Source organism: Ovis aries, chromosome 3, assembly GCF_016772045.2.
Source record: "Ovis aries strain OAR_USU_Benz2616 breed Rambouillet chromosome 3, ARS-UI_Ramb_v3.0, whole genome shotgun sequence".
Lineage (NCBI taxonomy): Eukaryota > Metazoa > Chordata > Mammalia > Artiodactyla > Bovidae > Ovis > Ovis aries.
This window is the reverse complement of record NC_056056.1, coordinates 193,123,750-193,139,805: the sequence shown is the minus strand read 5'-3', so window position 1 is coordinate 193,139,805 and position 16,056 is coordinate 193,123,750. Positions and strand designations below refer to the sequence as shown.

Sequence of the window (16,056 nt, the reverse complement as noted above, 5' to 3'; positions counted from 1 at the left end):
ATTTTAGTACATAGGCCAGCTAATGTTTGTTAACATAAGATATAGAAATTAAGTGACAGAACCTGTTAATCTGCCCACTTACCTTTTTGCCTTAGTCTCTTTTGCCGTTTAACCTCAGTGACTTCGAAAGCAGAATTGGAACATTAAGTCAGTACTTCTCAAATTACACAGTGAATTGGAATCACCTGGAAATCTTGTTTAAAATGCAGAGTGCTAGGGCCTGCCCCTAGAGTTTGTGATTCAGTAGATGCAAGGTAGAACTTCAGAAATTCCTTGGTGGTGCTGTATTTTAAGACCTAGGACTTTACTTTGAGGGATGTTACATTAGATTGTAATGTTGAAGATTTGCCAGTTTTAAGTTCTTTTTTTATAGATTATTGTCACTTTTTTACCTGCAGTTCTATGGACTGAATATTAATTTAGTTCTTATTTCTATGTAGTATGCTTATTCCTCCATTAGCATTTGCTGTACTAGGTTCTACAGATAAAAAGATAGTGTGGACATAAATACAGCTTCACATTATTTTTTCATTATATCAAGATTAATTGACATCATAAAATCCTAACATTTGTTCAGAGAATTTATTAACACCCCCCTTCAGAAATTAACTCATAGAACCTTTTTATCTGCCCATTTACCTTTTAGTCCTCTTTGCCCTTTAACTTCAGTGACTTCAAAGGCTCAAAATTAATATGACTCAGTGTAATTTAAATGTATTGGTAATTAATGTCTAATGTGTGCCTTGAAGTCATTTATAGTTGTGTATTCTTCTGCTGGTTGCCGACATTGTACAATCAAAATAGTCTGCCACTCAATCCCTTTTGAACTATAATTGCTATATTAATTTTAGGTATTTCTTCCTACTTATATTTTAAATGTTTACCTTTTCTAGTGAGAGTTGACTTGCCATATTATTTTGAATCTTATGTAAGGTAAAAAGAAATCATGTTATATGATAAAAGCACCCTAATTATTTTAGTTTGAGTAAATATGAACTGTATGGTGCATAACACTTTCCTTTTTATGCTGTTTTGTTTTTAAACAGGCTAATAGCTCGTCAGCTTGCTAAAATCCATGCTATTCATGCACACAATGGCTGGATTCCCAAATCTAACCTGTGGCTAAAGATGGGAAAATATTTCTCTCTCATTCCCACAGGATTTGCAGATGAAGACATTAATAAAAGGTAGAATTACTTTTTTCATTTGAAATTATGTTTTACATTGTTTTGCTATATATATATAGGGTTTCGAAGATAACTGTAAGGTGTGTAAAATCTGATTTTGTTTATCTCTTTGCATTTAAGTAAAATAAGCAATAATTCATTTAACTCTCAGAAGGCACTACAGAAATCTGCTTTCTTCCCCAGTCAGCTCAAAAAAAAAAAAATCAGTCCCTATAAAACTGGGGAAGTGGGGAGCCGAGAAACAAATATAGAACATTTATTTGGCAGTAAACATAATATAAAGGTTACTGTTATTGGGTATATTAGTGTGAATTGACCATAGAGACCTTTTTAAAGCAATTCTTTCTGTCCAAAGGAAGGCTGCTTTGAATGGGCCTAGAGATCTACATTGGGGCAGTGTAGTCATTGAAGTGTGAAAAGGTTTGGGTTGTCTTAGTTTATTGTGACTTTTAAAATCTCATATAATGAGATTGAAAGTTCTTTTACTGGAGTCTCAGATTTTGTAGGACTTCAGGTTCAAAGTAACTAAGATATTTCATTTCCTATAAAGATAAATGTGTAAATCAGAATTTAGAATCTAAACAAGTTTTTTTTCTTCCAGTTTTATTGAGATATAATTGACACACAGCACTGAGTAAGTTTGAGATACACAGCATAATGGTTTGATTTCTATATGTTATGAAATTATTACTACAATAAGTTTAGTGACCATCTGTCATCTCATAATAAAGACATAGAAAAAATTTTTTTTTCCTTGTGATGAGAACTCTTAGGTTTTACTCTCTTAACTTTTCATGTATAATGTACAGCAGTGTTAAGGGGGCCAGGCTGGCTCTCTGGTGGGCAGAACTGGGTCTGGGGTCAGTGGTTGTGGGGCTATAGATCCTCAGTCTAGTGTGGGCCTCTGGTGGACAGGGCCCAGGTCCTGGAGCTTCCTGGGCCTAGAGCTGGTCTGCTGTTGGGTGGAGTCAGGTCCCAGGGTCTCTGGCTGCACAGCCCTGAGGTTCCTCAAAGTAGGTATCAGACCTCCAGTGGGCAGGGCTGGTTCAAGCACAGCTGGCTTTGGGGTCCAGGGTGTCCTGGAAGCTGGTATCAGCTTGCTGGTGGGTGGGGCAAGATCCCTGGATGGCTGCGGTAGGGGCCCAGGGTGTCCTAAAACTTTATCAGCTAGAGCGGGGCTGGGTCCTGGTGCCATTGAGCTAGAGGGAGGATTCCACAGTGGTGGTTGCCAGGACCAGTGTCCTCCTGGTAGAATGCGCTCTCAGAATGGCTGCTGCCAGTGCCTGTGAGCCCAGGGGGAGCTTCATTTGCCTCTTGCCTTATCAGGAGGTTCTTGAGGATCAGCAGGTGGGTGTGACCCAGGCTCCTTTCAGATTACTGCTTCTGCCCTGGATCCCAGAGTATGTGGGATATTGTATCTGCCCTTTAAGAGTGGAGTCTGTTTCCCACAGCCCTCTGGTTCTCCTGAAAGTGTGCCCTTAAAAAGCCAAATGTTCTAGGAGCCAGCCTTCCCAGTGTAGGATTCCTGGGCTAGGGAGCCAGAGATGCGGCTTGTTGTCTCTCCATGTGGAGAACCTCTGCAATTGTAATTATACTCCCATTTGTAGGTTGCCCACCCAGGGGTGTGGGTCTTCACTGTACTGCATCTCTGCCCCTTCTACTTGTCTTACTGTGACTTCTCCATTCTACCTTTAAAAAGTCTTCTGTGCTAGTCTTCTAGTCTTTCTCCTCATTAGTACCTCTGTCGGTAGTTGTAATTTTGATGTGTCTGCTGGAGCAGGTGAGCTCAGTCTTCCTACTTACCATCTTGACTGCTCCTAACAAAGAGAGCACAGTCCTGCTAGGACCCTCTGAAATAACCTGTGACACATGCCTCAGAAACTACACCGAGCATGTTTTTACATAATGCTATTAATACTAGTAGAGAAATTGCAAATCTTACTTTGTCTTTGTATCTAAAATGTACCTGAAGACTTCCACTTTTGTATTCAGGAAGTCTTTAAGAACGACAGAGGTAAGCAGGACCTATGGATTTTTTTTCCCTTGTTTTGTTTTATTTTTTATAATTCATTAGGAAAAAATTAAAGTTGATTATTTCAAAAGATTAGTTTGGCTCACTCTGTGTGTGCTTTGTTTGCACACAGTTTGTCAGACTCTGAATGGACAGGGATATTGTACCCTGTAAACTGGGAGAGACAGACATCTGAAAGTTTGTCCTTGGTGCTGGATATTCAGAAAATGATCACATTAAAAACAAACAAAAAAAATCCACCTTTGAAATAACAATTTTATTGAAAGATTTCAGGAAAAAAGTCACTTTAAAATAATGAAGCTGGCAGTGGTGCAGTGTTGAGAGGGAGTATGATATTGTATGGATTAAGAGTACAAGACTGGAGCCAGACTGCCTGGGATCAAATCTCAGTTCTGCTGTGTAACCCTGGACACGTTACCTGTTTCCTTTTTTGTAAAATGGAAATAACAAGGGTAGGATGTTTACGTTTTGGAGATTTTGTGAGGATTGAGTCAGTATATACACATATCTTAGAACAGTGCTTGTGCATTTAAGTGCTAAATAAATGTTAGCTGCTATTTTAAAAATTTATTATTCAGAGGTTACTTTAAATTCTTGAGGTTAGTGATAAATCTGGAGATGCCCTATGGTAGATAACGAAAGATCCTTGCCCCAATAGAAAATACACAACTAAAGTATTAAAAATAATTAATATTAAAAATATTTTTCTTATTTCCTTTCATTCCTTTTTGTCTGTACATGATTGTGATTATTAATAATCCTTTGAGTCCTATTATTTCCATTCAACTCGGTACTTTTAAAATAAAATCTTGAAAAATTACACCATTTTACAGATCTCTGTTGGAAGCTATGTGTAGAAGAGAATGCAGCAGTTGGGAGAACAGTGAATAGGCAGATTCATTAAAGTAAACGCTGATACAGATTGTTTATTGTATTGTAAAATGAAAGGGGTAATCTGAGAGACTGTATAGAGAAAGAATGAAGAGAACTTGTCTTGAAGCTTTAGGGAAGAAGAGGAGGAACAGCAATTTTGTAAGCCTGATGGTGCTATTGAGGAATTAATGGCAGCACACTATTTTTGTTCCATTGTATTTTTATTATTACAAATATGGCACAATAAATAGTACAGAAAAGAGTACAGGATAAAAAGCCATAATCACCAATCCTTCTTGTCAAACTCTCATCCTTCACAGTCTAACTACTGAGGCAATTCTCTGTAAAGATGAATATTCTATGATATGGTTATCATATGATAGTATCATAATGTTTATATGGTTGATGATTATCATATAATAATGAGTTGATTTGTCAGCAATAGATAATATCTGCATGCGTGCATGCAAAGTCACTTCAGTCATGTTTCTCTTTGCAGCGCTGTAGACTGTAGCCCGCCAGGCTACTCTCTCCATGGGATTCTCCAGGCAAGAATACTGGAGAGGGCTGCCATTTCTTCCTCCAGGGGATCTTCCCAAGTCTCCTGCAGCTCTTGCACTGCAGGTGGATTCTTTACTGCTGAGCCACCTGGAAGCCCAAATATATCTGTTGACTTTCAAATGTGACTTTAACTAATTTATATGACATTCACCCTTCCAAGCTTGAGATAGATGTTTTAGTTCTTTAATAGGTTATCTTTGTGACTTTAAATACTTAAACTTTTTTTTATTAAACTGTGTGTCTTGGTTTCCCCCATCTGTAGAGTGGAGATAAATATAAAACATTGAGAAGAATAGTGTTGGTAAATGTCAGCTGTTAGACATGTATATTCTTCCCTGCCCTGTTTTGTATTGATGTACTTTTTACTTTTATGCCCTGCATTTTAGGTGTCTTGTTCAGTTTCTTTTTATTCATAGTAAAGTTGTTTATAATGGATTTTCTTTATTCCAATCTTAGAATAATTGGCCTGTTTTAATTCAGAAGTCTACATTTAAACAGAAAGAACTTATTAAAAATAGATTTTTTGTTATGTATTGAAATACCAAATTACTGTGTCGTACACCAGGAAGTAACAGTATTGTAGGTCATTTATATTTCAAAAACAAACAAACTCACTCAGACAAAAAGAGATCAGATCTGTGGTTACCAAAGATGGGGTGTGGGGAAGGGGGAATTGGATGAAAGTAGGCAAAAGGTTCAAACTTCCAGATATAAAATAAATAAGCACTAGGGATGCAATATACAACATGGTAAAGTAACATTGCTATGTTATTTATGAAAGTTGTTATATTGTTGTAACAACTTTTGTTATATTGTTACATTGTTATATATGAAAGTTGTTAAGAACATGAGTTCTCATTACAAGAGAAAAATATTTCTTTTTATTTTGTGTCTGTATGAGATGATGGATACTTAACTAACCTTATTGTAGTAATCATTTCATTATGTAGGTAAGTCAAATTTTATTTTGTACACCTTCAATAGGGCTGTGTGTGTCAATTATATCTTAAAACTGAAAGGAAAAAAGTTGTATGTGACCAAAAAAAAAATAAAAGGTTTTATTCCTTCAGTTCAGTTCAGTTCAGTCGCTCAGTCGTTTCCAACTCTTTGCGACCCTGTGAATCGCCAGGCCTCCCTGTCCATCACCAACTCCCGGAGTTGCTTAGGGAAGCTTAAAAAAACATGTTGTCATTAATATAAACAAGATGTAACTTTTTTTTTTTTTAACTGAAAGGTTCTTAAGTGATATCCCAAGCTCTCAGATTCTTCAGGAAGAAATGACTTGGATGAAGAAGATTCTTTCCAACCTGGGCTCACCTGTTGTGCTTTGCCATAATGACCTGTTGTGTAAGAATATAATCTACAATGAGAAACAAGGTAGGTATCTGACTTTAGCAGTAAGTAAAGTTTTTTTTTTCCTTCTGTTTATAACAGTCCTTTGATCTTGGTATCAATCAATAAATTTAATTCAAATGTAAGGGTTAAAAACATGTATGAAGACTGAAGTGTTTTCTTTTGGTTACAAAGTCATGGTAACTGTGATATATTAGGAATATATATTTTCTGCATAGTTGTATAAAATATGTTTCTTAGAATTGGTTTATTAGAAATAGTTTTTGGTTTCTGTTAGAGTTTTAAGTGAAAAATGATGACATGACTGTTTATAAATTTAATTGTAAATATTTGGTAATTCGTGGTTTGAAAATGCACCTGCTTGTAATGAGGGTTATTGAAAAACCAACTGACATTGCACTGTTTTATAAATATAGAAATATTCTGAGTGTTGGGGGTGGATAGAGTATTAAAAATAAATGTATCCAGGTTTCCTATTACCTGTTTATTTTACTGACTTGTTAGATATTTTGATGCTAAGGAAATAAGCCACAGATGGAGGAAATTTTATTTTGTAGTTGCTGAAATTTTATCTACTGAAGTAATAATCAAGACACTTTAGTAAATTGTCTTAACAGTTTTTGAGGAGGACAGTGATACATTTTGGTGAAATGTTTTTGGGGATTGTTTTTATCTTGCTGTATTCAAATTCTCTTATGTTTTCATATTTAAGAAACACATGATTGTATAATATTGGATAAAGTGGTTTGAGGTTTGGTTGCTAAAATGGTAGATGCCCTTCAATATACTACACTGAAATTTAAAAGACACAATTTTGGTTGAAAGATTAGTGTTAATTCAAAAAGTCTGTCTGAAACTTTGAAGCTATTGCATTTTGTAGGAAACCAGTTTTGAAGATAAATATTACAGTTGGAAGATTATTTTGAATTATAAGTGTGCTTTTTGAAGATACTGAAGCCAAACAATTCTGATTAAGTGGTCATATTATGTCAAATTACTATTTGTGACCATTCTTATCTAATTATAAGTTGAGACTGTTCTAATGCAAAAGCTTGTAATATTTATAACTGACTTCAACTTGAAAAACAAAGAACACTGTCAAGGATGGTAGACTGAAGCCAATATTTTCAAAACAGGCTTAAGTCCCTTTTGTATTTGATATTTTAATCTGGATTAGAGAGTCTAAAAAAATTTTGAGCTAACATCTCTGTTTTGAATGTCTTGAAGTCTATGGAATAATATTTTTTAAAAACTTCCAGTGTACCCTAAAACATTAAGTATTTGACAGTGTCCTTTAATTTACTGTTATCCATTTATTACCTATAATTGTTACAGTATATATGTACTACATTGTATAATAGTAACCAAATCTCAATGCCATTTGTGAAACAAGAATATTAGTTATTCATTAAAGTGATGTATTATCTTTTAAATTCAGTGCAAGACCTAATAACACATTATATTATATAATGGAATTTCAAGTAAGGGCCTTCATCTGACATTTGAAGTGGACACTCAGCTTTATTTTTAACTGCAAGTTAATTAAGAGAATCTCTTATTTCCTTTGGAATATAATTTTAACTTTTCACATTTTTATTTTATAAGTTTCTTTTGCATATTCATTTCACCAAACTTAATTGATATCTAAAATAAAAGGGACCAAAAAAATCAGATTACTATGTTTTAGGTATAAAACATGAATTTTTGCTTTTTTATTTAACTAGTTGGCTATCTAAACTGCTGATTAGTGATATGAAAAGTTATCCTATTTTCAAATAAAATATTTATGCTTCATCCTGGCTTTAAAAGTTCAAACTTCTTATTTTTTGTTTTACCAGGAGTTACCTAAATCATACTTTTGTGTCTAATTTTTCTTCCCTACATTGAAGAATAAAGCTCACAGTTTAACAAGTGTAAATACGTTGATACAGTTTTTAGAGTTTGCGCTTCGTCATAGGAGTCTATTATGTACCATTTGTTTCTTCTTGTCTTTGTGGTTATGTTTGTGTGTTAGTTATGAAAATATTCTGTTATATTTTCTTACAATTTTTTTTTTTTTCTTATCAATGGTTTTATACTGTTCATTAGGAAGGCTACTTTGGACTTTGCGGCATCCATTAAAAAAATCAATTTCTATGTGATTAGTTGATACATAAGCATTAAGAAAACATGTTTGGAATGTTGTTCAGGTAAAATCTGAAACTCATGAAAATGTGGCAAGAAGCTTGTTTTTATTTTTTATTATCTTATCCTGCTATTATCTTACTTGCTTTTAATTAGGAGCTAATGGTTTTGAAGTAATGTGGTTATGACATATTGTCTTTAGTTATAAGGAGAAGTAACTTGCCTCATACTTTTAAAAAAGGTAAATTATATAAATTTAGTGAATTTAATAAGCAAAGAATATATGTATTTGAGCAGTAGCATATCATTAGTACTTAAAATTGTACCATCAGGAGGCTCATTGAAATTAGAAGCATGGACTGCAGAGTTCTTTACCTTACTGCCTTGTAGCATCTGAAATTCCAAGTTTTAAGTCTTTTAGAATTAAAATGGTTTCTACATAGAATAAATGATTAAGTTACATAGTATGTTCACAAATGTGTTTGATTTGTTATCACTTGATAAGTCATTCATGTGATTTGAGCTCAGGGCTTCACCATTTTGTACCCACCTATGATATATATAAAGTAATAAGATATAGTGTATTTCAGACTCTTAATTTCTTGAAAGTACAAATTTTAAACTTTATGAATATATATTGGATCATGTTGGTCTCTGCATGTACTTTTCAGCTATAATAACTTAGATTTTTATATCGTATAACTAGATTAAAAATCTCTTAAGTAACTCTTATCAGCAGATACATTACTCTTAAAAGAGTAATCAGACTCTTAAGTAACTTTAAAGAGAAGTCAAAAGGAATATAGATTTTGGAACCAAACACTCTTGTGTGCAGATCCCTGCTCAATCACATATGGAAGTAGGTGGTGTTAAAGAAGTTGTCTTTATCTTCATTAAGTGTTTATATTTAATCCTTTACTGTCTGCACCAGAATCTCCTAGGATACTTGGGGAAAATGTAGGTATCTGGGCTCCATCCAAGACCATCTGAACAAAAATTTTCCTGGATGGGCTTAAGACTCTAGGAAGTGCTGCTTATACTGTTGATAGTCTAGAACTTTTATTTGCTCTGTTTGAGACTAGAGATAATAGCTACTCCAGATGCTTCCTGACAAGATTTTAGATGAGGCATATAACACATATTGCACCAGACTAGGTGCTTAACAGCTCTCAGTTGCAACTATTATACTGTGATAAGAGTTGGCAAACTGTAAGGAGCTTTCTGTAAGGAGCTATGTAGTACATACTTCAGACTTTTCATCCCCTATTATAGTCTCTGTTTCCACTATTAAGCTCTGTGTTGTGGCACAAACACAGCCATATATTGTTAGGCACTGGGTTGAATTTGGCTTGAGGACACATTGTTTGCCAACCCCTGTATTATGTTCATAGGAGATGTATTATACAAAGTAAGTGTATCTGATTCTGAAAAAGTAAAAATGGTAACTGTAAGCCAGAAGGATTTATGGCTTAGTAGTATAAGATGACAATTCAGATTGTCTTTAAATGCAATTTACAGATTTTATCTTAACTATAATTCCAGTGATTAATTTAAAGTTAAAAATGTGTATATATATGTGTGCTGTACTTACTCATATCCACACAAACACAGACTATGAGTACTCTGCAGTTTGTAGGCATTTTCACCTGTGAATGTTACAGGAACTGGTAGGCATCACAGAAGAAATCCTGCTTCTACTTGTTTTCATCATGTCAGTTGACAGGACTCAGGAATATGGGAGAAGAGTAAGCTTCCTTTCTGAAGTTGATGGTAGTTGTCAAGATTTTTGAAATGTTAGTCAGTGCCAGGAATTAGGTGGTTGGTAAAACAGCGTCCCATTCCTTGGCTTCAGTGAAATGACATCTTAAAAAGGTAAGAAAAGTATACTTAATGATATGATGATAGAATTTGTTATATAATGATAAAACCAAAAGCAGTGACTCTTGCTCCAGAACTGTATGATAAGACTTATCAGTCTTCTTTTAAGTTAATCAGCAATTAATTAAAAATAATTTATACTAAGTGGAACAAATTTCAATATTGCTTATTAACAGACTTCAAATCTCGTATTTTAATTTCAACTAATCCTTTAGCTGCTGACAGAAGTAATCGCTAAAGCTTTTGAGTTTGTCGTCTCATGTCTTAATCCTCTGTCAGAATGTTTACTGGTGGCTGTTTTGTTTCTTCTTTTCCCTGATTCATAAAGTGAAATTTGCTCAGTCATGTCTGATTCTTTGGGACCCCATGGACTATAAGAGTCCATGGAATTCTTCAGGCAAGAATACTGGAGTGGGTAGCCTTTCTTTTATCCAGGGGATCTTCCCAACCCAGAGATCATACCCAGGTCTTCTGCATTGCAGGTGGATTCTTTACTAGCTGAGCCACCAGGGAAGCCCCCCGTTCATAAAAACTTCATAAAAAGCTTAAGACCTAATATGTAACTTTAAATGGCTGCCATTGATTATTTTTTTCTGTCAGCAAATGCAGGAAGCTAATGTATAACTATTTAGGAAACAAAGCTTTCTTGGGCAATTACAGAGTAAGCTAGATTCTTCTTCAGAGTTTTAAACAATATAATTAGAAAATGGGTGAGTCACCATTCACCCACCCATTGATCGACTCTAGAGTTGATTGACTCTAACTCTTACTCACTTTATTATTATTCATGAAAAAGCATTGTTGTGGTTATTTTATTGATTTTTAACAAAAGTGTTTTTTTGTTTTATTTTTAAATTAAAATTTGTTACCGTATTTGTTAGCGTATATTTTCCAGGGTAGAATTATTATGAAGGATAGTCTTAACTTTGTTTTAAACCTTGTAGTCTAAATCACTATTTAGCATAAAGTAAAATATCCCTAATTCACATAATAAAAAACTTAAATGGACTGTAAAAACTTGAACTATTAAGGAAGAGCTACTTAAAATAGTTACTAGTTTAGATTTTTTTCTTTACTCATACATTCACTTCCGCTATATGTTCAACCATATACTTGAATAAGAATGTCAGAAATGCCATACTTTGTTCCTTAGTGTTTCATACTTATCTCCCCTGCTCCCATTTAAACATGTGTTATCACTGTGTCTGAGCATTCTCTGCAAAACTTCCATTTATTAATATTTCACTAGCATTTGACTACTTCCTGTGTGCTAGGGTTTGCTCTGTGGATTGCATGAAGAAAGGTGGAAGGGACCTGCTGCCCCTCCAACTGCCCCTCCAGGAAACGATGGAGGAGTCAGATAAGAAAACGGATGTTTGCATTCAGAACGATGAGTGCTGTGGTGAAGGTGTGCATGTCCAGGGTAAAGTTACTGGACTTCAGAGAAAGAGATGAAAGGAAACTTTCCCAGAATAGAATACTTCCTTTTTCTGCCTAAGAGAGAAAACATTTTGCCAACTCGAGTGTAATTGTGGTTACTTTTTCTCTCTTCTTTTCCTGTCTTACATAACTCTGTAGAGCAAGTAGGGTGAATTGGAACCATTTTCAGGTTCTCATATTGGTTATTTTGCTTTTAATCCTTTTTTCCTTAACAACAACAAGTAAAGGAGTCCAAATGAATGGATTGTGTGAATTATATAGCCTTAGTTAATTAACGTTTTTTTGGTTTTAAAGTACTTTAAATATTGTTTAAACTGTACTGAGATTTGAACAATTTATTTAACTCAGTAAGAATGGACTTCATTACTGTGAAGATAAAGAAACATAGTAATAAAAGAAAAAGCTTTTGAGAAAACAAGATAGTCATGCCATATGAGCTGTTAGTTTTTAATAGTGATGTGGATGTTTCTCTAAATAAATTGGAAATTTTAGAATTCAGAAGTTAAATTTGTAGAGGAAAAAAGTTCAGGGTATGTTTTTTCTCTTGTAGGAAAGCATTTTCCAGTAATTTGATTTTTCTGGCACCCAAAATAAGGAAAGCAGGCCTCTTTAATTCTACTTTGTTGCAGAAGATTAAATTTAAGGTTGAGTTCCACTTTGTTTGCAGTAGTTTGAAAAGAATAGTTAATGCAGATTAAAAAAAATTTTTTTTTCCTTTTAAGCTTTGTGTCTTGTAAAATGTGAGTTTGCCAAATTTTCTTCATCTGCTACAGATTAGGTATGCCATTGTTGCTGCCATGTGGCGGCGCACCCGTGCTTCTTAAACGCACTGACTGGAGGTTTATCGCATCACTTGTTCACATGCACGGAGCCTGGTAACAGCCTCATCTGTATCTTGTTAGCTTCATTTTCTTATTTTTAAAATTTCATTATTTATAAACTCAACATAGCATTTAAAAATAAAGGCTAGTTTTAATGAATTAATGCTACTACAAAAAGTCATTGCTAAAATTTTCATACTGAAACAGATTTTAACTTTTGTTAAAATGATCTATGCTTTATTTAAATTGTATATACTCTATAAGCAGGCATGGTTTACCTGCTGTTTTATTTATATTTGCCAAATTCTAAATATGATTTTGAAAATTGAAATTGAAGCTTTTGTTTATGTGGCTAAAGTAAGCTTCGGGGACTGGGCTGTGTATTTTTATTGGCATGTAACAGTTTGTATGAGCTCTACAAGAATTTGTATTTAAAGAGCTAAAACAATCAACAGCTGTAATTTGAAAAATTGTTTATTAAAATTGTTTGGTTGACTCAGTGAGACAACTTGGTAAATCCTCTGGAATCCTCATATTTTGAAGTCTGGGTGGGTAGATAGGTATTTCCCAAATCATTATATTTAGTCTCTTTCATCCTAATCTTTTTAAACTATCATTTTTTTTCTCCTTAAAGTAATGTTTATTGTAAACAATAAAGGAAAAAAGGTCACTTGTCTACCATCTGAAATGAAACCAATAAAAATGTTTTGGTTTATTTCCACCGTCTTTTCCCCCCTATGTATTATGTTTCTTTTTTTTCCTTCTCTCTTCAGGCATATTTTAATAATTTGGATCACTGTATTTACTATTTTGTATCTTTTTTCATATAACATTTGTAATTCTCCTGGCCATTAAATAACTTTTGAAAATGAAATTTTTATCATGGCTGCAAAGTATTTTGTCATCATGGTGGTCTTTACCCTGTCATTCCCAAGGGTACCTAGAAGAAAATTTTTAAATATATTCTGACTTTTCATTTTGCAACTTATTGGTGAAGTGGTTTGGTTAAAGCTTGTTCTGTCCTCCCATTCTGCTGGTTAGTGAAGTGCTTTGGTTAACTTTAAGACTTTCTGTGGGATAGTTTTTGTTTCTCCAAGAATATGAATTGGTTGTGTTGCAGTGGTTTATGTAGTCACCAGCTCTTAGAAACCTTATTTTGTCAATAGGCATATAGATTTTGGTAAGTGGACTTTAATACTTTGATGATCTCACTTATTTTACTCTAGACTTGACTATTATGAAAGTTTTGAATTATATATTAAATGCAATTATATATATATTTTTTGCTTTTGTGTAAAATACTCCACTTGCTATTACATTTTTTTGGTCATATAATACTCTTTTTTGAGTTGGAATATGATCAACATACAGTCCAAGATTAAACATATAAATTTATAGCAACACATGATAGTTAAAAGGCTCTTTCATCTGGGAAAAGCCAGTGTGTTTAAACCAGAAGTTTATTACCTCAGCTTGATGTTTTAAAAGATAGTGTAACTAGACATAGCTCTGTATTTTCTCAATATCAGCAGCTTAGAAACTATTCTTAACAGCCTTACATCTGTGTTCATGTGTCCATTTTAACTGTTGAGCCTTTTGAGTTTGTGATCCCCTGGTGTAGACAGTGACCCATTTTGATGTTTTTTTCGTAATGTTTCTCTCTCTCTCCCTCCCTCCCTGTCTTTTCCTCACTTGAATAGGACCTATATCTGTGTTGAGCCAAATCTTCTAACTAAATATTCAAAGATGAAGCTTCCAAAGCAAGAGTTTGTCCCTTGGGCGAATGGAACAGGATAGTCTGAAGAATTATAATAAAATTTGCATATATATATAAAGCACTAATTTAGAATAGGAATTTTTTTAGTTTATATATATAAAAATTTCTCAAAAAGAAAAAATAGCTTACCTTTGTTCCTTTAAATGATAAAATGACCACCTTAATGCTGCTCAAGTAAGCTATTGGAAACCTTAATTATGTAGCATTTCAAGAATATTTAAGAGTTTGATAGCAACTATCTTACCTTAAAGAGGTTCTGTTAATCAGCAAGTGTTATAGCTTAAGTGCAGGACTCACAGAATTCAAACCTTTGAAAGTCTATGTATTTTTTCCATCGGTAAACTCACTGTTGGAATATATATTAATCTTTTGAGAAAGTTGCATAAATTATTGTTTCCGAAGGTAGTTTTCATTTCTAACTAAACTTGAATTTTTAAGTAACTGATGCCCCCATGTGGTTAAATACATATTTGCTTTTGTTTGAATGTGGAGAATTACTGTATTTTTTGACTTTTATTTAGTATAGTGGACATTGATGTCCACAAAGAAGCTGTTGACCTATGTACATAATTGGAATTTTGTAAAGCTCATTGCCATAAAATTCACAGCCTTACCCTGTATTGTCTCAGAAGTGCATGTAACCAAGCACGTACAATGAGACAAAATATTGGAAGCTATTTAATTATAAATAGCATAGGGATTTTCGTATCCTATATGTGATTTCTTATGTCTTTGTTTTTGTGTCTCACATAGGTGATGTACAGTTCATTGATTATGAATATTCTGGATACAACTACCTGGCATATGATATTGGAAACCATTTCAATGAATTTGCAGGTAAAATCCAGCAGAGAACATGTTCCTCTAGTGAGGTAGCATATAAAACTTTGAAAGGATGCTTTTTAGAATTTTTTGTTCTTTACAGAAGATCAACTTGGGGGTAGGAGCAACAATTTTAATTTTCTTCATGACCATTATGGTTTTTCTTTATTATTGGAGGAAAGAGATGATGACCTCTTCCTTAATTTCTGAAGGAAAATAAGAGAAAAATAATAATTGTGGCTTTTACTTTTTTTTTTTAAGAATTGACATAGTTGCTTTATAAATCTCATCTAATTTTTTCTACACACAATCCATGTTCTCAATTTACAGATGAGTAAAGTAATTCACCAAGGTCATGGTAAAATGCAGAGAACTAAGATTTGAAACCAACTCTTTTTTTTTTTTTAATCATTTAAAGGCCTTTGCTGTTTCCGTTGTGTGTGAGTGAAAGTCGCTCAGTCGTGTCCAACTCTTTGCAACTCCGTGGCCTATACAGTCCATGGAATTCTCCAGGCCAGAATACTGGAGTGGGTAGCCATTCCCTTCTCCAGGGGATCTTCCCAACCCAGGGATCAAACATAGGTCTCCCACATTGCAGGCGGATCCTTTACTAGCTGAGCCAACCGCCAGGGAAGCCCAAGTGGAGAATTCCATGGTCAGAGGCGCCTGGCAGGCTACAGTCCATGGGGTCCTAAACAGTTGGATATAGCTGAGTGACTTTGACTTTCCATTGTATACCTGGGCTTTTTGAATGTCATCTAACTAAAAAGCTCAAGAATTTATTTCTTTATCTATAGGAAGGGAGAGTAGTTGTGCATAAAAAGAGTTATCACCATGAATATGCTTCACTGGTGAGGATACAAAAGAGGAAGCTTCAGTGATCTTATTATGATTTTGTGTAGAAAAAAATTGAAAAAGATAGAATTTTGATATGCAAATAGAAAGGAGGGCACTGCAGGAAGAAGGAAGAAATCTTCAAGGTGAATATACCTATTCCTGTAGGATATAAAATCCATGAAGGAGAATAGAGTGTCATAAGACCAGAGAAGTAAGTTTGGATCAACTTAGGATCAACTTGAATGGTAGGCAAAATACTAGGAACTTGATGAGTATTTTTCAAACTGCACATCATGAGATCAGATGTGTAGGGGAATTAAAGCAAAGAATGCAAAAGAAATAGAAAATATC

The 16,056-nt window shown here is 34.0% G+C and overlaps 1 protein-coding gene across 1 annotated transcript in view; it reads left to right on the top strand.

Moving 5' to 3' along the window:
* Nucleotides 1-16,056, top strand: part of ETNK1 (ethanolamine kinase 1) — a 54,720-nt gene that overhangs the window by 25,415 nt on the left and 13,249 nt on the right. Inside the window, exons 3-5 of the mRNA XM_012175197.3 lie at nucleotides 1,047-1,187; nucleotides 5,888-6,030; nucleotides 14,800-14,883. Of these exons, the coding sequence (XP_012030587.1) occupies nucleotides 1,047-1,187; nucleotides 5,888-6,030; nucleotides 14,800-14,883 (368 nt within the window). The remainder of the gene's footprint in view (nucleotides 1-1,046; nucleotides 1,188-5,887; nucleotides 6,031-14,799; nucleotides 14,884-16,056) is intronic.